The sequence below is a fragment of the Bos mutus genome, chromosome 5 (genome assembly GCF_027580195.1).
Source record: "Bos mutus isolate GX-2022 chromosome 5, NWIPB_WYAK_1.1, whole genome shotgun sequence".
Lineage (NCBI taxonomy): Eukaryota > Metazoa > Chordata > Mammalia > Artiodactyla > Bovidae > Bos > Bos mutus.
The window spans coordinates 41,351,552-41,374,467 of NC_091621.1; the positions used below are offsets into that span (position 1 = coordinate 41,351,552).

General features: G+C 39.3%; 1 protein-coding gene and 3 non-coding genes across 8 annotated transcripts; all 4 read right to left on the bottom strand.

Annotated features, from left to right (window-relative positions):
• Positions 1-242: 242 nt before the first annotated feature.
• On the bottom strand, positions 243-18,295 carry KANSL2 (KAT8 regulatory NSL complex subunit 2). 5 transcript variants are annotated; one of them, XM_070370695.1, is made up of 10 exons: positions 18,200-18,295; positions 17,355-17,613; positions 16,380-16,558; positions 15,780-15,894; positions 12,500-12,667; positions 12,161-12,323; positions 11,143-11,239; positions 7,459-7,610; positions 1,602-1,721; positions 243-921 (listed from the first exon to the last, which is right to left on the bottom strand). In XM_070370695.1, the coding sequence occupies exons 2-10, from the start codon at positions 17,603-17,605 to the stop codon at positions 790-792; spliced, it is 1,377 nt and encodes a 458-aa protein (XP_070226796.1). In that variant the 5' UTR covers positions 17,606-17,613; positions 18,200-18,295; the 3' UTR covers positions 243-789. The 5 variants fall into 5 exon arrangements, with proteins under 5 accessions (XP_070226796.1, XP_005896429.1, XP_070226795.1 ...); XM_005896367.3 differs by having other exon boundaries at positions 12,161-12,327; positions 12,504-12,667; positions 18,200-18,294; XM_070370694.1 differs by having other exon boundaries at positions 7,357-7,610; positions 18,200-18,294.
• Positions 1,144-1,282, bottom strand: LOC138988046 (small nucleolar RNA SNORA2/SNORA34 family). Its single transcript, XR_011464390.1, has one exon. It is a non-coding gene; the product is annotated as a small nucleolar RNA SNORA2/SNORA34 family (small nucleolar RNA).
• LOC138988045 (small nucleolar RNA SNORA2/SNORA34 family) lies at positions 2,681-2,812 on the bottom strand. Its single transcript, XR_011464389.1, has one exon. It is a non-coding gene; the product is annotated as a small nucleolar RNA SNORA2/SNORA34 family (small nucleolar RNA).
• LOC138988044 (small nucleolar RNA SNORA2/SNORA34 family) lies at positions 10,914-11,049 on the bottom strand. Its single transcript, XR_011464388.1, has one exon. It is a non-coding gene; the product is annotated as a small nucleolar RNA SNORA2/SNORA34 family (small nucleolar RNA).
• Positions 18,296-22,916: the final 4,621 nt, after the last annotated feature.

Below are 22,916 nucleotides of genomic sequence, written 5' to 3' on the forward strand. Positions count from 1 at the left end.
AACACATTTGGGAGGAATATGCAGAAATACCATAACTAGGCAAGTAGGTTTTAGTAAGGGAGCCCTTTCCATTTACTTATTACAGGTTTTTAAATCTTTTAAGTGTATCTGTCTTGTTTTCCCTTTCTCATCAGACAGCTCCCAATCCACCCCCCAACATATAGACACCACACTCTCAAACACAAAACATGCATTCAACTCATTGTTTTATATTTTCATAACACTTTAACATTTAATAGAAACTATGTACAATAATTTTTTATTTTATCTTACATAAGATAGCCACTACAGAAATTTACATAGGTTAGAAGCAAGATGGATTGTTTAGGAAGGCCCAATCCTGTGGGCTATTTTTTCAAAGACTATGGGTCAGAGTTCACTGAGGAGGAGCTTCAGAGTACCCAATAAGGATGGGAGGTGAGGAAAGGCTAAAATATAGGCTGCTAGACAGAGATAACCAACCACTGGGTCCCTCAACATCCCAAGACTTGGGAAACAGCATTACAAAAACCTCTCTTCCCTTAGGCACAGTCTCCAGGACTCTCAATCCCAGCAGCTCTGATGGGAATCACCTACCTCTCCCCCCTGCATGGAGTGGGAAGACATCCACAGCTTGTAGACACTATTGGTCCCTGCCCCCAACATTTGTTTGACTAGAGCACTCGATAACCCAAAAGAAAAACAAGGTAGTCTGGACTGTCCTTTATAGTGAGAGATGGGTCAGAAATACTTATTTAAAGAATGGGAAATACAAATCCTCCAAAGTCAACTGGTTCCCAGAACAAGCTATCAACTAACAGAAGTGGGTTCCAGCTTCCCATTTGCAGTAGCTATTCCACTCTGAGGCAATGGTGCAGGGGTTTTCTCAGAATTTCGAGGTCCCTGTGATCTGCACCCATCTCCAGCCATCTGCATCTGGCCCTGTTAAAACAAAGTCAGTTTGGTTACAAACTCATTCGTTGTGGCCTGCAGCATGAATCTGACTTACATAAAGCCCATGTACAGTAAGCAACCAGAACAAGACAGCAGATATAAAGTAGCTATGTAGTTGCTCTTCCCCATACTTGACTATTCCTGACCCCTGGAGTCGCAAATCATTACTGGTAGCATTCCCGAGGCTTTCCAATGCAAAGGAAAGCTGTGGGTTGTTTCTTCCAAATGAAACAGCCATTCCCTGCTGAGGTTACAGAACAACCGACAGATCACACAGGAAGACAGTGCTCTGGGCCTCTGTTTGAAACCAGCAGCTATAGTGTAACTGCAGGTCTTCAGTCAGGGCCATGAGTGTCCCAGACAAAGCTCAAAGAAACCAAATCACACTGCTTGTGCTTAACTTTATGATGAAAACAATTCCAATACTGAATTCTCCCTTAAATCAACCTACATTCCTTGCCTCAACCTTTCCTAGTTAACCAAATAAACTTATGTCCTGCTCTCCCAGATATGGGGATCAGGGGCTAGTAAATGTTCTAAGGCCCAGCTGGAAAACTCCAACCACGGGCACCTATACAGACAGTGATGACAACCTCAACCCCGGGGAGTACATGCCAGCCAGAGCCAGCATGGAGCTCTCTGCCTGGCTGAAATTATTCTTCACTTGCCAAAATATCCACTGGGCCTTCGGCAATTTCTTTGACCGGATGATCTTCAAGGGTTAGTGAAGGATCAAAAAGCAAGGGTGAAGGAGGGCACTGCATACCGTCACCCACAACATCCAAATCCTAAGAGAAGAGAAGAAAAAAACCTATCAGCAACACCAAGTGAACCAACAAGCTAAAGTTTGCCCACTTTTAGCAACTCTCACAGCAGTTCTCCCATCATTCCCTCACCCCTTGTCTACCTTTAAACAAAAACACATGTGCGTGCAACAAATGGGACAAGATGGAAAAGTACTGATTCTTGCTGCCAAATATAAAGTGCAGACCACTATAGTAGCTTTAAGAGTATTTTTTAAACAGGAAAATTCAGGGACAGAAAGTAGAATAGTAGCTACCAAGAGCTAGAGACAGAGACGTGGGAGTTACAGTTTAAAGGATACAGTCTCTGTCTGCACTGAGAAAAGTTCTGTGGAAAGTTCAATGGAAATTGACTGTGGTGATGGTTGTAATATAGTTTAAATGTACTTAATACCACTGAATAGTATGTTTTAAAATGGCAACTCTTACATTATAAATATCTTACCACAATAAAAAATATTTTAAAGAAGCATATACTGGGAATTCCCAGGCAGTCCAGTGGTTAGGACTCCATGCTTTGTTTCACTGCCAAGGGTGGAGGTTCAACCTCTGGTTGGGGAACTAGACCTGTGCCGCACCCCTCCCTCCCCAGAACAGGCATATACTTCTAAGACTAGCTGTAGGCGACCTCTAAGTTCATGAGTGATGCATCTAAAATGGAGAGCAGCATAATTATAAACTAAAATGAAATACTGCCTTAATAGATTGGACAATATGAGACCACTTGATAAATATTCTAACAGCCCCAAAGCCAGCCAGTGAGTAAAACAGGAAGAGGTATAGGGAAGAAAGAAGGAAGACAAAGAAACTCCAAGTCCTTCTGAATGGCCAGGAAATATTCTGGTTAAGTCATTATGCCTACAGAGAATAAGTTCCTGATTTTTAAACCTAACATAATCCAACTGCCCTTTAAAATACACACACATGACATTATATTCTACAGACTATGTTTCTTCCAATTGAACTGGCTATTCCCACTGGAGGGCTGAAGCCAACAGACCATAGGAAGACAATGCTCTCGGCTCCTGTCTGAAACCAATAGCTACAGCAAACCACTGGTCTTGATTCAGGGCCTAAAGCACTATAAAAGCTCAGACAATGTGTCAAACTCACTTTCATGCCTCTGCTTTCTAAGCATTACTGCCAAACTCTGCCTCCCAAGAGTGAAAACTATCCAAGGGTTTAAACTGTCCTGTGTTCAAGGCACTTTACAGAGGATCCATGTCTCCAGTAATTCAGCTTCTTGAGAAAAGCGAAGTTCTATGCTTTAAAAATAAGTCTTAAGAATTCGAAATATTTTCCCTTGGTTTTGATCACCAAAACAAAGAATCATATCCTTAAGGTAAAGGAAGGAATATAACTTTCAAGCCTGTGACTGTGTGGATCACAACAAACTGGAAAATTCTTTGAGAGATGGGAATACCAGAGCACCTGATCTGCCTTCTGAGAAATCTGTATGCAGGTCAGGAAGCAAGTTAGAACTGGACGTGGAACAACAGACTGGTTCCAAATTGGGAAAGGAGTACGTCAAGGCTGTATACTGTCACCCTGCTTATATAACTTATATGCAAAGTACATCATGCGAAATGCTGGACTGGATGAAGCACAAGCTGGAATCAAGATCACTGGGAGAAATATCAATAACCTAAGATACGCAGATGACACCACCCTCACGGCAGAAAGCGAAGAACTAAAGAGCCTCTTGATGAAAGTAAACAGAGTAAAAAAGTTGGCTTAAAACTCAACATTCAGAAAACTTAAGATTATGGCATCTGGTCCCATCACTTCATGGCAAATAGATGGGGAAACAATGGAAACTGTGTGTGTGGGTGGGTGTTTTGTTGCTCAGTTGTGTCCGACTCTTTGAGACCCCATGAACTGTGACCTGCCAGGCTCCTCTGTCCACAGGATTCTCCAGGCAAGAATACTGGAGTGGGTTGCCATTTCCTTCTCCAGTAGAGAAGTGAGAAACTTTATTTTTGGTGGCTCCAAAATCACTGCAGATGGTGACTGCAGCCATGAAATTAAAAGACACTTGCCCCTTGGAAGAAAAGTTATGAACAACCTAAACAGCATATTAAAAAGCAGAGACATTACTTTGCCAACAAAGGTCCGTCGAGTCAAAGCTATGATTTTTCCGGTAGTCATGTATGGATGTGAGTTGGACTATAAAGAAAGCTGAGCGCTGAGGAATTGATGCTTTTGAACTGTGGTGTTGGAGAAGACTCTTGAGAGTCCCTTGGACAGCAAGGAGATCCAACCAGTCCATCCTAAAGGAAATCAGTCCTGAATATTCATTGGAAGGACTGATGCTAAAGCTGAAATTCCAATACTTTGGCCATCTGATGTTAAGAACTGACTCATCTGAAAAGACCCTGAAGCTGGGAAAGACTTCATGAAGGCGAGAGGAAAAGGGGACGACAGAGGATGAAATGGTTGGATGACATCATTGACTCAATGGACATGGGTTTGAGTAAGCTCCGGGAGTTGGTGATGGACAGGGAAGCCTGGCATGCTGCCATCCATGGTTGCAGAGTCGGACACGACTGAGTGACTGAATTGAACTAATAAAGAATGTGCTAGACTTAAAAAGCTGCTCAATCTAAGCAGAAACATAAGGAAAAGGATATAGCTGGCTACCTAACATCTATTTCAGATGTGTTAGAAACTTCTGTACACAGAAACCAGTGTTCTCATACCGTTAAGACTATTAACTATTGGGACTCCCTGGCACCCCAGTGGTTAAGACTTCATGCTTCCACTATAGGGGGTGCCGGTTTGATCCCTGCACTGGTTTCAAGGAACTAAGATCTTGCATGCTGCAGACAGAAGGGGAAAAAAAAAAGACTGTGAACTGTTCTATCCAATTCTTTTAGTATGCACAATTATCATGCACTTGATCCTTGCACAATGCAGTGGCTAGGGGCAACAGTGTCCAGTCAGAAATCAGGGCATAACTTCAAGGCAGCCTTGTGTCCATGGTTCTGTACCCTCAGATTCAATCAACTGCAGATCATGGAGACTGTAAAAAGTATTCACTGGAAAAAAAAATCTGCGTAGTAAGTGAACCCACACAAGCTCAAGCCCATGTTGTTCAAGAGTCAACTGCATAATTAACTAAGGTGAAACTTAAAAGAACCCATGTAAGTAATGTGGCAAAACGTTTCAAAGTCTCGAAATGACAATGGCATAGAAAGTTTTCAAAGAAAAATAGATACTAAAAGCGCTTTCTTCACATATTGAGTGTTGTCTGTTATGAGAATTAAAATTGGGAACAGGAACCTAAAATAAGAGGAAGAAAGGATCAGCAGAAATGCCTAACATAAGAGGAATATGTAGAGACATACCAGAACATAGGATAGAATCCACATTTTGTTCTGATGTCAAAAACGGAACTCAAAAAACAAACCAACACAAAAAGAGAGCAAGCTCAAAGTAATAGGATTAAGGTATTAAATTAGAAACTATTTTTTTCCAGCAAGACTAGGATATTCAGAATTTATGGGAGGACAAAAATTCTTTTATAAAACTGAATTTGAATGTGTTTCAACATTTTCTGGAGAATTTCTACCTCCAAAGAATAAAACTACTTTTTAAATGACCAATGTGGTTCATCTAAAGTACATTAATACAGACATAATAGATGATCAAGTACAAATAGTTAATTATCACTTTTAAGCCTCTAACAACATAGGTCCCTCTTAAAAACCCATTAGATTCTCAAAAATAAAGTTACTTCTCGTACATTCTTTCGCATCTCATAATCACTAACATTTTGTGTCATTATTCTCTGAAGACAAGAATACAATCTTCAACAAAGAGTCATATTTTCTCAGATCTAAATCATCAAAAGTTTGAGAACACTCTTTAAAATTAATGACAAAAACAAGTGAAAGGGGAAACAAAAGGGACAAAACAGAAATGGCTCTAGAAATTAACAATCACATGAAATAAAAATTAACAATAATCTAGTACATCTAAATAAAACACGTGTTAACTTCTACATATATACATTACTATGTGAAGGGAATCTGGCAATGTAGTACTTGATCAGGTTGTTTTTAAAACAGATAAATCTGTTCACGTTACTAAGTTTAAAAAAAAAAGGAAAGATAGTACCTCTTTGGGTTTTCTTGGGTTTTCTTCACATGTAAAAATGAAGAAAGTGGACAAAAATTTGCCCATCAATCTAGGGCTATCTATTCATTTACTCTCTTCAACACAATCTCACTGGAAAACTTTACAAAGCACTGGAGTATATAATCTCTAAGATTCTCATATCCTATGAATCTGTTTGAAAGAAAAAAATTTTTTAATTATTTTTAATTTTTTTAGTTGTGCCATGCACCTTGCCAGATTGTAGTTTCCCCATCAGGGATCAAACCAATGCCCCTGCAGTGGAAGTGGGGCGTGCAAACCACTGAACTACCAGGGAAGTCCAGAAAGAAATGTTTTAAAAAGCAATCATAATCAAGATTATAACCAAAAGTATAATTTTATTATCATAAAGTGACAAACATTAACATACTAAGCCTAAAGACAGTATACAATCAAAAAAGAGGGTAAGGAAATTTATTCAGTTCACTCTTCTTTTTGGGCCACACCACTTGGCTTGTGCGAACTTAGCTCCCCAACCAGGGAATGAACCCAGGCCACAGCAGTGAAAGCACCCAGTCCGAACCACTGGACCTCTAGGGAATTCCTTGGAATCAGCTTACTGAATCAGTACCACTTTTTAAGATATTAGCCTTTCCTGATTTATCTTTTTAGTGAGCAATACTGTAGGCCATCCAAATCCTGCTTCTACCCCTACACAAACAATACTGCAAACTTTACTAAATTTTCTATTTAGATTTGTCACTTTAAATATGCTATGGTTATATACAAGACATATTAAATTCAGAAGATTTCATAATAAATAATGAAAACCTTTATTAGAAAGCTAAAGATTAAGCCAAGTGCTAAAAAGAGAGAGGGAACATCAACTGATCCCTAAAGTGAATGACATAGTAGGGTAGTGCTAATTAGGGAAGCAAATACAATGAGAGATGTGTTTAAGAGCGAGAAGCAGGCTGAAAAAGGCAATGAAGTGTATATACTTAGAAGGTTGTCACAGTAAAATTTAGAGAGGTCAATGATATCCAAGTCTGTTCACAAAAGAATCTTTAATAACTATCAAAAATGAAAAACAGTAGGCAGAGCTAAGTTTAGGGCTGTTTTTTGGGGGGGACACATTAATCTAAAAATGATAACCCTGAATACACAATCAAAACACTTTGCACTGCTGAGTAGATATTGGAAATCATTTGTATTGTTAAGATTCTAGTGAATTACCTTGTGAATGGGCACCAAATTTCCCAGCTACGTAAATCCAATCACAGAGACTTTCCTCCAACTTCTTTTAGTTTATAATTTCCCTTATCATGCCCTCAGAAAAACTTCTGTAAATTTAAACTGTCTCTAAACGAATGTGTTAACATACAAATACGACCATACATATCATTTCAAAAAATTTATCAGTTTTTTTCTTTTTTAAACCACAAATGACTAACCTAGTCTCACCATTAATAAACAAGGCCTTGCCTCAAGGGCCAACCAGAGCAGAGCTTCTCTAACTTACATCACTGAACTCCAGAGGTAAACTCTCAGTGGGCTGAAGCTCGGCAGCACTCAAGTACAGATCCATGGGGCCGGCTTCCAGATCGTCTGGCACAGACAGTACCTGCTCGGGCTTATACATCTGAGGAGGTAACTGGAAATGCAGTGGGCAGCAAGGATCCTCAGAAAGGCTTACAGGAACTGGTTTGTTGCAGGGTACCTCTTCAGACCCCTGGCAGCATTTGAAGAGAACCTGATTCGTGTCCTGACAAATATCTGTAGAAAAATGGTCAAGGGAAATAAAATGGATCTGTCCGAGGCATAAAAAAGTTGTCTGCCATGTAAAATTCAAGGTCTGGACTACATAAGATTATTAGTTACATTTGATACAGAATCAAATGCAGGTAACAATTTTTAAAGTTATTTCTCAAATTTTCATTTACTAGAGTAATTCTAGCTCTACCAGTAGTGTAAAACTAGTCCCCAACCTTCATTTCAGGATCTATACTTTAGAATAGACACTAATCTCATTCTCTCCATGAGGGTCAAACATGAAACATTTAAAAACATAGTGCTAAGTGTCAACAGTAATGATCCTAGAAATCCCTACCTATCCAGAAGAAACATGTCACAGCAAAAGCAAATAGCTTGCAGAGGCCCCTATCTCTGCAAGACTCCTTCCAAGAGTCAAAAGATACAACGTTGTTTCTGCTGTTAAGCAGATAGGCAGAAAGTTGTTTTTATTTTTTTAAAAACACATTTTGAACTTTGTTTCCAAAATGTTTATTACATAAATTTGTTTAAAAGAAGCAGGGTACTGGGGAAAACAGAAGCTCTAGCAATGTAATTAGCTATCATACTCTAACAGGAAATACTTTGCTTTAATCAGGACCCATGGAAAGAAGTGCTCCAAGAACACTCCAGGAGCCCTAACAACTTCTATTATGGGTAGAAACAGAAAGGGGCTATATTTCCAAATTGGCAAAGAAGCGCTGTAGGATGAACGAACATTGAAATCATGATTAGATAGCAAAATTTCAGAAGTCAGTCTACAAAATACATTTTCCTCAAGTTTTAGCATTTCCTGATATCCTAACTACACAGTTGTTTTCCCTAAATTAATAGACAATTGTCATTTCAAATTTGGGCTCATTTTTAAAACCAGAAAGTACAATTTTCTATAAATTGATTGTACCCAATTTTCTATAAACTGATTATGCAAGTATGGGTAATTTTTAATCCTCCAAATTTTAAGGTTAAGTTTTTACAGGTAAAAAATCCAATGTACATTATAATTTTTAAGCCAAATAAAACCTCTTGAAGAAAGTTACTTTTTTTAATCCATTCTTAGAACTTGCCAAACTCTCTAAAACAGAGTTACACAGCACTGCCACTACCAGCATCAGCATTACGGCTATCTGTGTGCTGTGGAATGTTTATTAGCAGCATTCCCAGCCTCTGCCCACTAGATGTCAGCAGCACCCCCACCAGAGCTATGACGGACAAAGATATCTCCACACATTGCCAAATGGGGGGCAATGGCCCCTGCTGAGAACAACTGCTCTCAAGGTACAGTATACAGCTTACTGTAAACAAATAACTATTGAAATGAAAACCAATGCTCAAGTTAACAAACTGCAATCTCTGTGTGCTTAAGAAGCCCAATCTTGTTTAAATTATCAAAATCTTAAATGTTAATCCATTAAATGTTTTAATTAGAACCTTTTTCATGTAATTCAAAGGACTTTCACAAGCCTCTTATTTACTATCACAGTATCCCTGGAAACCCTTTTACCCCCCTCCTCCACCCCTTTCCTTTCAGATGGGGACAACAGACAAAAGAAGGGAATGGTTGACCTACAACTAGAGACTGGGTCCTTCACTTTCAGTCCAGGGCTCTCTCCATTAGACCAGAGTAAAGAGTTAACAGGTCACCAATGGCAGTCGCATCTTTCTCTGGGATAAGGACTTAAGGAAGGGTAAGTGACTTAGGCAACCATGGAGTGGAAAGGAAAAGAGCATAAAAGAGAAAAATAATAACTTCCCTTCTCTTTTCAAATACATTTTATGTTCAACTTTGCTTTTTTAAAATATTAAAATTCTAACAAACTGAGAATAGTGCAGTAAGAAAAAATCTAGAATACTCTTTAATATCCATAAGTTGGGTTTTTTGCCTTATAAAGTAATTCAAGGCCACTGAAGAAAACCTTAAAGTACAAGGCAGAGGGAAAAAGGACATTCATAACCCCACCATCCAATAATAGTCACATTTCTGTTATATTCCCTCCCAGTATTAGTTCCATGTAGTTAAAACCATACTCTACTGAATTCCATATTCTATTTTTGTCACTATCATTTTCTTGTCATTCATAAACTTTAAATATGTTTAATTCCTGAACATATTCCATATTACATTTTATCAAAATTTTCCTATTTTCCATCCCTGAAAATGTTAAGGCTGTCTCTAGTTCGAAGAATTTTATGTAAAAATAGTGATCCGTATTTGATATCTTCTTAAATTCCCAAAGATGACATCAAAGAACATGAACATTAAAAAAGAAAAAAAAAATATATGAATATTGTCAAACTGCTTTCTAAAAAGCCTATACCACTTTACAGTCTCACTGGCAATGTTTAGAAGGGCCCATTTCACTATTTCCTCAGAAACTTTTGAAACTTACTAATTATATTTCATACATAGATAAGTATCAAATTTCTAGATTAGGGGATTCCCAGGTGGTCCAGTGGTTAGGACTCAGCACTTTCACCGCCAGGACTTGGGTTCAATCGCTGGTCAGGGAACTAAGATCTCACAGTCTGTGGCAGTACAGCCAAAAAGAAAAACAAAATGCATAATTAAAAAAACTTCCTTGTTTTCTTATTTATTTATAGTGAAGATGAATACTTTTCAACTATCAGCCACTTCTTTTAATCTGTCCGTAGATAGCCTTTGCCCAATTATGTTTTCAGTATTTATCTTTAGTTTTTAATGATATCAAGGACAAAATCCTTTATCAAACATTTGTTACAATAATTAATAAACTTGTAAAGTATTTAATAAACAGAATAGAAAAAAAGTCAGTTTTCCTTTCAAAAAAGAAAGTTTTCCTTCCCTTCTTACCAAAGAAAATACATTTTACTTTCCAAATATTTGTGTATTTTGCCAGGCAAATGAAATCCAGCAAGATTTATGCCTTTCATATAATAAAGATTATATTTTAAAAGTGCATTAACTATGAAAGTGACTTTTCTCAATGTTCATAATGTAGATGCACTTTCACAATCTAATACACAACTCAAAAAATTTTACAACCGAATTACAAATGTAAGTTTCCTATTTGAATGAAAACTAAAATATATAAGTCATGGCCCTGACCACACAAAAGGATAATATTCAAAGACAGCTCACAGTTCAGAATCATCCCACTGTTTTTGGATACACAACAATTTTCTTTTATAGTAACTGGACTTAACATTATTATATTTTTAATGAAAAAGTTAAACCAGGGATCTCTAAATTTTGGAATCCTAGTATTAATCAACTACAAATAAGTATTAGCCCCTATCACCAATGACTTGAGATGTTTCTTTCTAATGAATTGACCATTACATTTCCAAGATCTGAAATGGCCAACAGACCATAGAAAGAGACTTCTTTAGGCTCCTGTTTGAAACCAACAGCTTCAGCAAACTGCTGGCCTTGATTCAGGGCCAAAAGAATACAAAGACCTTCAATTAACTAAACTATCACAGATCCCCACTAGTCTTCAGATTAGCTAGCAAACTAAAAACAGAGCAAAAAAGATACGGGTAAGGCAGTGTCTGGTCATTGGAAGAGACTGATTGGAACAACGAACATCATCCACAAAGGCCAAGCATCTCTGACTGGAACGAGTGGTATGGGCCTAAAATGAGAAAACATGTTAGTCAAAATAAATTATCTATCGTTTAACAATTTATTCACCGATGCTATGCAAAAGGAAAAAAAACTTAAACCTCATGTGCAAATATCGAGCCAACCATAATTTGAAATACAACTCCTCCATATTACAAAAGTGTGATACACAGGCCTAGAGTTTTTCAAACTACCCATCTTTTACTTATCTTAAATTGTAGTCTTATGCTGAGCCTCAAAAAATATGAGAAAAATGGAATTACTCTGATGTTTTATTTAAAAATCGTTTTAAACAAGTTTAAAAATGATCACTTAACTTGGTTCATCAAACTTACTGACATTCATTGTTCTTATTTCTCTGCTTTCTAAAACAAGAGTCACAAACTGTTAAGTGTTCTGTGCCTATTTCTGAAATGAAGATTTGTGAACCAAATAACTTAGAAATCTATAGCAATCCTTCAATATGCAGATGAAAATAAGAGTACAGAGAGGTTCATTTATCAGAGCAGGCACAGAATTAATCAGAAGGGAACTAAAACTCATGTCTCTGGACTCCCAGGTAAATGCTCAATATACCCCATGTCCAGTAAGTTAGATTTCAGAACAAAAATTTTGCAAGTGAGAGTTAATCGTTCAGTCACATCCAACCCTTTGCAACCCCATAGACTGTAGCCCACCGGGCTCCTCTGTCCATGGATTCTCCAGGCAATAATACTGGAGTGCGTAGCTATTTCCTTTTCCAGGAAATCTTCCCAAACCAGGGATCAAACCCAGGTCTTCCATGTTGCAAGCAGATTCTTTACTATCTGAGCCATCAGAGAAGCCCTGTAAGCCTAGTAAGTGAGATTTTAGAACCAAAACTGTACAGCAGTGTTCACCATAACTCTGTAAAAGCAAATGTATACATCTTAAAGGTATATACACAAATTACCTGTTGGGCAGCACCATCTGTGGCCAGCATTCTGCGCTCCTTCAGCTGCCTGTGTAGTAAGGCTTCCACTCCATAGCGCTGACGGTACCGACGAAGACATTTTAGACGCTTTAAGTTTTCTCGTTCTTTGGCCAGAAGTCCCTCTGGGCCAGTCAGGAGACTACTACCTGGAAAGTCAAAACAGTCAAGATGTTATTTGCCAAGCAACCAAGGATGCATCTTCAAACAGTTTCAAAAGCAAATCCTTCTCCAGTCCAGGTAACAAAAAAGAAATAAGTCTAACTACCGAATTCACATGTTGATTAAACCCATGACAGGTTGTCGGAACTGGCATAAAACTTGCCTAGAGCTTCATGTTCCACTTTGCGATTGTGTAAGTAACGTCGCTTCTTCTCTTTGAGCAGATGCTGAAGTCGTTTAAACTGATCAATGTACAAAGATTGCAAACGAATAAGCTTCTCACGCATAATCAGGGCCACTTCTTCTGCCGTGTAGACACCAGCATGTCTAGAGTAAGATGATTCAAAAAGGATAAGAAGGCACAACAATAAGACCCAAGCTTAAAAGGAGCAAAGAGTAAAGGTTAGACTTAGGGTTGCTATTCAACAAGCAGTCAGTGCTGAGATAATCACCTTACTAAATAAGAATGTTTTCACAGCATTTTACTATTGTAATAAAAAAACAAAATACCCAAGAATGGATACTAATGTATGATCTCAAAATGTGGAGAAGGAAAAACGTTTCATTACGCTCCCTAGTTATTTGCAACAGAACACTCAAAACTTTTATTAATCTACAGTCTTGTTCCCTTTAATAATTTAATACAGAAAAAATCACCTACCAGTAAATTACAGTGTTAAGAGCATGTATCTCAATATATTTTAATTAAAGTACAAAAGATCACAAACAATTACAACTTCTAATTTAAAAGTGCACTTTTAATTGGTGGTCCAGTAGTTAGGATTCTACGCTCTCACTGCTGAAAGGCCTGGATTCAATCCCTGTTCAGGCAACTAAGATCCCATAAGCCACAAAGCATAGCCAAAAATAAATAAATAAAAATAAGCTACACTTATATTTTGGAGTTTATACCAGCCCTCAAAACACTGATCCCAATGGCTAGTCAATGTCCTCAGTTCATTCTCTTCACAATATTCTCAAAATATAGTACCCTGGAGAAACCCTTAATTGCCAAAGATCTAGATCCACATCAACTTTATTAAGCTTTGCCACCAACTATGAATTAACAAAACTTTATAAAAAAAACCCTTATTCTAGGGGGAAAAAAAAAAAAGTTAGATATATACCCTGACTTGATACTCTTGTATTTTGACCTAGTAAAAATTATTTCTATTATTTAAAAGGCAAAATATACAGGAACTATATACTAATTTTAAATCCAAAAAATATGTGCTCTTTAAAATTTAACTCTTAAATCACTGAAATACACAGAATAAAACTATTAACTTTAGGACTGAGAGCAAATAATCTCTGCCAAAAACTTTTCTTAAATATAAACAGGAGATAATACCTGTGCATTAGAAAATTACAACTACAAAGTACTCTGAAATTATAAAAATGGCAAAATCTAAGACTCAGAAAATGTGAAAATTTCAAAAATATCTAATGTTTAAACAAGGTGATGAGGTTATTCATATTCAGGAAAATGGGGCATGTCTGCATTAATGCCTGTATCCCTAAAATACTGAGGCCTTAACCTAACATCATTTGTTAAAATGAAATTAATTTCATTGTACCCTGTCAGAAGAGGACTTAACTGGGGACTACAATTAGAATTTACAACAAATCATTTGGGGAGGCAGATGAGCATCCTAACTAAGGTAAATGCCTAGTTCATGTGACAAATGAGTCATTTATTTAAAGATGGAGCCACAAATATTCACAGCTAGTTTTAATTTAAAAAATCATGTACTAACTCTTGCTCTGATATGCACAAATGTAAGTCTAGGTTTAATATTAGACCAATTTCAAAAAAGGGAATCACTTTTTATATCGTGTTAAATTGTTTTTTCCCCTTGAATGTTCCTTTCAGGGGAAACTGACATCTAACCCTTTTAACACTTATATTTCTCATAAAATTAACTGGTATTTTGTTTCACGTAACAATCTCCTTTAAGGGCTTCCTTCCTAGCTCAGTCGGTAAAGAATCTGGCTGCAATGCAGGAGATCCAGGTTCAAATCCTGGGTTAAGAATCCTGGGAAGAATTCCTGGGTTGGGAAGATCCCCTGGAGAAGGAAATGGCAACCCACTCCAGTATTCGTGCCTGGAGAATTCCATGGACAGAGGAACTTGGCAGGCTACAGTCCACGGGGTCACAAGAATTGGACATGATTTAGCGACTAAACCACCAAATCTCTTGTATGTAAGTCAGGTTAGCATAAACGTGGATCAGTGAAGATTGACCCACTCTAGATTAGTAGAGAGAAAATAAAGTTTCTGGACCTTACAAACTGAGTGTTTACCACACCAAAGACAATCACTTTGTGATCCTACAGCATGTACACCTCAATCAAGTATGGCATTTCCAGATGCACAATGTAATATAACTATATAAATTAAATCTATATCTATATCTACATCTATATATATATACCTATATATAATATCTATATCTATCTATCTATCTATGGCTTAGTATAAAGTTTCTACTGTGAAAATATCCTGCTAGAAACAAGCATTTCTTCTCAAACTACTTACATGGACTTTCCAAACACGTAGTTCCTGAATAGCTCTCTATATTCAGATTACTTAAAATAATGAAACTACTCTACTCAGAAAATAGAACCCTAAATGACTTCTTATAAACTTCAGAATCCAAGGAATGAAGAAGATGCTATTCTTAGAATTTGTCAAACACAGTCAAGTCTAGAAATGTATTACCCCTCCCACTATTTAAGAGTTATTCCACCTAAACTGTCAGTGGGAAGTATCAAGAGATAGAAGTTAGGAAAAAACAAAAACTAAACCCAAACTATGAGACACAGCAACATTAGACTTTTGAGTGGCAATGTTCCATAACTCCAAAGCGATCGTGGGTTAAGTAAAGAGCAGAACCTTAGTAAGATATAATTAGGACGATTACTCCTGGGTTTCTAATCAGTTTCTCTTTCTTAGGCATGAAACCAAAGGAAGCTCTTAAACACCTTTTAATTTTTCTTAAACATATAAAGTTAAATAAAATATAAATTAATCAGAACTTTGAGGGGGAAAAGTTGTTATTCAAATATAATTAGTTTTTTATTCCTGAGGTTTAAGTCAAGAGCAAATTCTCACCACTTTTCTCTTCTCTGATCTCCACCCACCTCTCAACTCCTATGTCCAAGAAATCTATTTACCCCCTGCACTTTCTCACATGTAGAATTTGATGTCCAAAAATTTTCCCAAATTACAAGACTTCTAAAAAAAGAATCGAATCCTACTCTGAGGCAAGATGGTGATGAACAATGACACTTTTAAATACAGAAGCTATTACTGCTCACAAACAGCTAAGCTATCTTCAACCCTCCTAGCTTATTAACCTATTAACAGCATGCAGTACTACATTCCACATACTACCTTCTAAAATATTTTAAAGCCCTATGTGGAGTTACAACTTACTTTAGGGGATCTTCTTGATCACTGTCTATGCTATCAGCTTCACTGTCAGGGTCACCTCTCCATGTCTGATCCACAGTAATGGGTTCCTGGTCCCCATCACTCCAGCTGTCTTCATCTGAGGCAAGGAAGGGAGAGCAGCCATTAAGACTTCCCACCTCTGTAACTCCACCACACAAAACTAGATTACTTAACACACCAATCCAAATCTTATAATTAAAAATGCTTAATACAGAAGCACCAGCAAATAAAAATGGCTTAAGAAATATACTTTCTGAGTCACAAATGAGTTAACCATAGCCTCAAAAGGACAGAAAGGTCAACTCAAAATTATTCTGTTTCCTGAAATTATCTTACCTAACAAAGTTAAGTATAAAAACATCACTGAAAGAGTCATTAACTCAGGAAAGTAAACCTAAGCACACACTACTTAAAACCAACAAGACTGGTGAACAGCAGCAGTCCTGAATTCTCCCAAACTGGCAATGAATTAATAATAATATTGTACTTTCAAGTGCCACATATGTTCAAGGCACTAAGATAAACCAAAGTTCTTTGTTAACTTTCTTCCTGTTTTTTCATTATGAGAGAGAAGATTCTTACCCAGAATTCGGCTGGCTTCACTGCGGCTACTTTCTGGAGTCTGAGACCCCAGCTCTGTCTTAGCGTATGAGCTCAGCTGGCACAAGAGTGTTTCACCCACAGGCCCTGGACTGGTCTTTTTCATTTGCGCATGAAGTGCCAGGGCGTTCCTACGAGCGTGTTCAGCACAGAAGGATGCCCTAAGGAGACAAAATATTAACGTTTCATACTCATGCTCCCTCTTACAAGAGCTCAATGATTTCCATAGACAGTGATCTTTAGATCATTTTCAGGAAATTAAAATGACTATTATCTTCATTTGTAGATTAAAAACGCTAGTGAGGCAGAATAATTTAACAGGCAAGGTCAACTCATTTGGTATTACTGAAGGGAAATGCAGGTTAACATACCCTAGTGATCTATCCATCTAAGGAAATATTCCAACTATAAAAATGCTGGTTATCATTTTGCAACAAACCACACTGATCCACTTTCATCTCTCAAAATTGGTTCTGGAAGGCAATTTTACATTTTATAACACTTCAAAATCAATCCATTGTAGGTAGTAAGATGTGGGACACAATGCAGAATTATCTAGCCAATTTCTGCATGGATACTTTGCTTAAATGATGAAAATTTTTCCTAGAAAAATACACATGTATACAATTTTGCATTACCTAAGATTCAAGGACAGCCTCAAGAGCCATGGAACCTAGGCTTAAGAACAATCTTTATTTTACAGGTAAGGTAAAATAGCCAAAGAGATAATAAAATGGCCCAACCAGGAGATGTCTCCTCGTTTTCACCATTAAAAAAAATTTTCCAAGGATATACCCATAACTTCAATTTTAGAAACACGTGGCCTAAAAAACTTGGCGGCTGTTTCCAAGGCCACATCCTGCCACATCTTCCTCTCACTTAAAAACTACAAGTACATACGACAGGTATCTAACTGTCTCTCTCTCTCTCTCTATACATATATATACACACACATACCCATCTTTCTTCTCAGGCTTTGGGGCAGCACTGGGACATCTTTTCCCGTTCTTCGTCGATATATAACTACACTGCTTGAAAGGCGCATTCTTGTCTTCAAGGATATGCTTAATGCAAAATTCCTGCCCCTCCAGACGAGGTTGCGAACATGGACGATGAGTAAACGAACAAGACAGGGGCTCCTGAGATCTGGGCACTGGGGTGATCCTCCCCCGATTGGTCGGCAAGACGTGAATCCGAATCCTGTTCATACCAAAACCTGCAGGGTCGCACAAAGATCAAAAAGCCCTTACCCTCCCGAAAACCCCAGCTCCACAATACCGGGCAGACTGCACGCGGCTTCTAAAACGCCAGGCGGAAGTCACGCTCCTTAACTCCCTTCCGCCCAGGTCTACCAAGATGTTACTGAATTTGCCTCATCTCAACTTCTCTGTCCAAGCCCTCCCCCAACTCCGACCACAGCCACGTTGAAAGTATCTCAAGGGCTCGCACGGTCGCCACACGAGGGAGAAGCCGCAAGAGGCGGAAGCGCCAGCTCCTGCCCAACGCCCCGCCGCAACGCCGCAGAGCCACCCGCCCCACCCCTGGCCTCCGCCTCCCCGCATGCCGCCTTTGTCCCGGCCTGCCTCAAAGCTGAAGGCTGGGCCCTGCCCATCCTCGGAGGCCCCGTGCAAGCGCCATTTTGCCCTAAGACTCCGAGCACCGGCGAATCTGGGTCCTGGAAGCCTAGAGGAGTAAAGCGACCCTGACGCTGATTGAGACAGAGTAGCAGCTCGGAACAAACAGAAGGGGCGAAGCAGCAGCCTAACTCCAAAGGCGAAGAGCAAGCACAGCAGCCATCTTACCTCTGCCGCTGCGCCGCGCCACTCGCTTTCTGGCAGCGCCAGCCACCTCTAACCATGCCTTTCCGGGCTCCCAGCCACTGATTGGATACTGAGCCTACGACTCTGTGTCACCATTGGCTACCTATCGAGCTCAGGGGGCGGGGCGCTGGGAAAAGGCGCGGCTGGGTGGCTAGAAGAGGTGTCTGTTAGCGACTCAGCTCCGGAGAGAGTGAGACGGAGGGAGCGTGGGTTGTGGGACCTGCTCGGTGGAGACTGCTCTTTACATTTCCGATCGTGGCTGATGTTCAGGCGGATTGGGGGCGCTGTGTGTGTGATCTTAGGCCGCAGCTATTTCACCACCCCTACACAGTGGGTACAACAAAATCAACATGTAGAGGCCAAAGAATCACTGTACATTTGACTCTCATTGTCTATACAGGAAAAGGCTTTTGTTTTCTTTTGTGAACAGTTCATTTATGGAAACATTTTTTCAAGTATTTACTGAGCCTGGGAAATTACACATACAAACTTTTAATTTTCAGAACCCTAAGAAGTAGAAACTATGAACAGAACGGGCCCATATCTAGTAAATAGGGCGAGGAGGTGAATTTGAACCCAGCCCTTATTCTGAGTTTCCCCAGTGGCTCAGACGGTAGAGAATCCACTTTAAGTGCAGGATATCCGGATTCTATCCCTGGGTCCGGAAGATCCTCTGGAGAAGGGAAAGCCAAGCCACTTCAGTATTCTTGCCTGGAGAATCCCATGGACAAGAGGAGCCTGGCGGAGAGGGGTAGCAAAGAGTGGCACACGACTGAGTGACTAACACTTATTCTTTATCCCTTTCTTCTCTCTTCTATAGTGAAGTGCATTGGACTGAGAGGGCTTCCCAGATGGCTCAGATGGTAAAAGTATCTGCCAGCAATGCAGGAGGCCCGGGTTGGATCCTTGGGTCGGGAAGATCCCCTGGAGAAGGAATGGCAATCCACTCCAGTATTCTTGCCTGGAAAATTCCATGGACAGAGGAGCCTGGTAGGCTGTAGACCATGGGGTCTCAAAGAGTCTGACACGACTGAGGGAGTCACTTTCACTTTTTTTCACTTTTTGGACTCAGAAAATTTGAGTTCTGAGAAAATTGAGTAAATGAGTTCTAGTTGAGGCCTTGCTTCTCTAAAATATTCTACAATTCCATGCTAAATAACACAGGTACATAGAATGGCAGATAAATCCCAATCTTAAAATCCTTTAAGGATTTTTTAGTTAAAAGCATTTCATCTCACCAGGACTTTGGTAGACATGCTGCTGCTGCTGCTGCTGCTGCTGCTGCTAAGTCTCTTCAGTCAGTGTCCGACTCTGTGCGACCCCATAGACGGCAGCCCGCCAGGCTCAGCCATCCCTGGGATTCTCCAGGCAAGAACACCGGAGTGGGTTGCCATTTCCTTCTCCAATGCATGAAAAGTGAAAGGTGAAAGTGAAGTCACTCAGTCGTGTCTGACTCTTAGCGACCCCATGGACTGCAGCCCACCAGGCTCCTCCGCCCATGGGATTTTCCAAGCAAGAGTACTGGAGTGGCTCTCCATAACCCTTGATCTTTTTTGCATCCCAACCTTCCCAAACTCTCGTATCTGCTGTCAGTTTCATTTAAGTTAGCTATTTCTCCACTACCAATAAGCCGGTGAGCATGGTAGAGAATGTACAAAGCTCCAGAACAGCAGTTTAGGCACAAGAAGTGATTAAAACCAAAATGGGGAAAGGAAGGCTTACAGGTGCCTTTTCCCAAAGATGAGGGCAATCCTACAAGGCATTTTCAGAGAATGAGAATGATAACTCTGCTCCTCTGGAGTACACATTCTAGAGTAGTTTAGAATTGTGGATGCAATACAACCATTAAATAGCAACTGTGTTACATACATAAGCAAACATTCCAACCCTCAGATGTAGCAAGATTTGTTATAAACATCCTATAACTCAAAACGGGGAGGCAGTCACATTACAGAAAACACGGGAATCTTCAACCAAATGCAGTGATATCAAAAAGGAAAATTAAAACTACTATAGGGAACAATGTAAAGAGGCATTAGGGACTAGGTAGAGATGCAACAAAGGCTTTAATTAGGGAGTCTAGAGAAGGCCTTAGTTGCGGGGGGGCGGGGGGGGGGTGTGTGGGGGGGGGGGCTGTGAAATCCTGCTAAGCTTGAGAAGACAAAAAATGCTATTTAGAACCACTTCTAAGTTGAGGAGAGGTAGAGATTATTAAACAGTCAAGATACTGGCAAATTCTTTCTGCTTTTTATCAAAGTAGATGGCTGTTTTTAATCCGAGGAACACTTTGTTAGCTACTGAACAGGTTAAAGTAGACCTGAGGCTGTTCGTAGAGGTTAGGAAAGATGAATTGAAGGACATTTTTAATTTTGGAGTTTGGGGGGCTAGTCCTACAGGAAGTGAGTGTTGGAGGGGGAGGGGGATAAATGAATGCTAAAATCCTGTACTTTCTATAGTCATCTTCATCTATTTTCCTTCCAGCTTATCAGGCCAAACACTGGGAGTCATCCTTGATTTCTCTTCGAACCTTACAGCAGATCCTGATGTCACTTCAGTCGTGTTCGACTCTGTGCAACCCCAGCAGAGAGTCACTGGGCAGCCCACCAGGCTCCCCCGTCCCTGGGATTCTCCAGGCAAGAACAGTGGAGTGGGTTGCCATTTCCTTCTCCATACAGCAGATCCTACCAGCTCCAACTTCAAAATATGTACTTCTTGTTACCTTCAGCACTTATAACCTGGTCCAAGCCAGTTTTATCTGGTAGCTTAATTACTGTGTCCTTACCTTTGACTTCCTGTAGTCCACTTTCAACACAGCAGCCAAATGAATATTTTGGGGGGTGGAGTGGAGGTCTATGCCTCATAGCTTCCAGCAGCTCGCAATCTTAGTTCCCTGACCTGAGATTGAACCTGGACCCTCGGCAGTGAAAATCCTAACCATTGCACCACCAGGGAATTCCCCACCAAATGAATATTTTAAAGCCCAAGCTAGATCATGTCACTTCTCAACACTTGTCACTGGTGCTCCATTTCACTGTCTTTATAATGGCTTACAAGCCCCTACTTTATCTAGCCTTCTGCTGCTTCTATAACCACGTTATCCTACTACTTACCATCTTCCTCAGTCAATTCTGTAACTAGCCCCACTGGCCTCTTTGCTCTTTCTCAAACATGCCAGTATCTTCTCACCTCACAAACTTGGCAACCTAGAATCATCTTACTCACAAATATTCCCATGGCTTGCTCTCTCACCTCTTTCAGGTCTTTGATGAACTGTAATTTCAACAGTCTTACACACACACACACGAAATCCCTCTCCTTCCCTGCTTTACATTCTCCAAAGTACTTATCATCTAGCATGTTTTGTCTCTTCTACAACTAGAATGTAAGTTGTATGAGGCCAAGATGCTTGTTTACTGCCATCAGTAAATGGTATATAGTACTTAGTAAATACTATATTCTAACTAAGGAATAAATGAAAGGCAAGGGAGTGCCTAAAACTACTTTCCAGAAAAGATGTATCTAGCTTTCAGTTTTAACTTGTTTTCATGACTAGGGTTCTTTGGTTTTGAGTGTTACGTGAATCAAGAAAAGGGGTTAAGATTCCACAGTGCAAAAAAGGTAGCACAAGACAAGTGAAAATCCACAAACTGAATGAATTCAACAGAAGTAGGCCCCAGAGCTAGAGATTACAATAAATACAAGCCTCTAAGGGAATCCACAGAAGTCATAGAGAGGGCTTCAAACTTTCTACAGAATGTTGAATGATAGAGATCAAGCCAATCTTACTGGTTTTCAAAACTGTCAGAGACCGGGATGCTTTAGGCACTGATGGTAAGATGAAATGTAACGCTATGCCAGTTAAACAAACCTCTGTAACTAGGGATCCAGCTGTTTGGAAGTTTGTATTGATTTATACCTCACCTATTCCCAACGATGATACAGTTGATACCTCTTTTAACAAAAGCAAATCACTAAATGTATGACTTTGTAATAAATTTATATCATCCATTCTCACACTGTTCATTTAGTACTTCTCTATTCTTCCATTTAAGTCAGACCAATATTCCTAAAATATCAGCAACTTTATCACTCAAGTTTCAGGAGGGGCACCGCCAACAAAAATGTTCTTGTAGTATTTCAGAAAATGGAAGAAGAAATGCACAGAACTCGATTTTTTTTTCAGAAGTGTTTAACACTGTTAAATTTATCTTTCTTTCCTTTTAGGGCTTTTAAACTATAGCTACTCCTAACTTTTTAAAAAATAATCTAATCATTATAGCATAAAAATTCTTTCCATTTAAATGTGTAATTTACAAGAATTACCTTGTATATGTGATTTTATTTCCCAGGAAAAGGGTGAGTATTCACTATCAGAGGCTATTAACTTTTTTTCTTATAAAAGCACTGCTGTCTATACCAACATTTCAGATTTTTTCAAAGAACCAAATATACAAGTATGAATCACTGAGAGCACTCACTAGATAAGCAGTACATGTTGCTATCTTCTGTTAGAGCTGTCTGTTTCTCTGTGTGCCAGGCATCCTTCCAGGTACCCATGTGACAGTGTAGAATGAGGGGTTTCTCCCCTCAGCCACATCATACTTACACTGTCAGCTTCACTGTGATGATCAAATCTTAGGTATTCCCACTGAACTCAATTCCCACAGGATCCTGTGCAGTAAGAAAGTACATACTATAC

Excerpts from the sequence above, each read along its gene's own strand:
- KANSL2 (XM_070370694.1), bottom strand. The coding sequence starts at position 17,605 with ATGAACAGGATTCGGATTCACGTCTTGCCGACCAATCGGGGGAGGATC. Across the intron at positions 11,240-12,160 it reads CAGATGGTGCTGCCCAACAG|GCCCATACCACTCGTTCCAG; the intron begins GTAATTTGTGTA and ends TTCTCATTTTAG. Across the intron at positions 7,611-11,142 it reads GACCAGACACTGCCTTACCC|ATATTTGTCAGGACACGAAT; the intron begins GTATCTTTTTTG and ends ATTTTTCTACAG.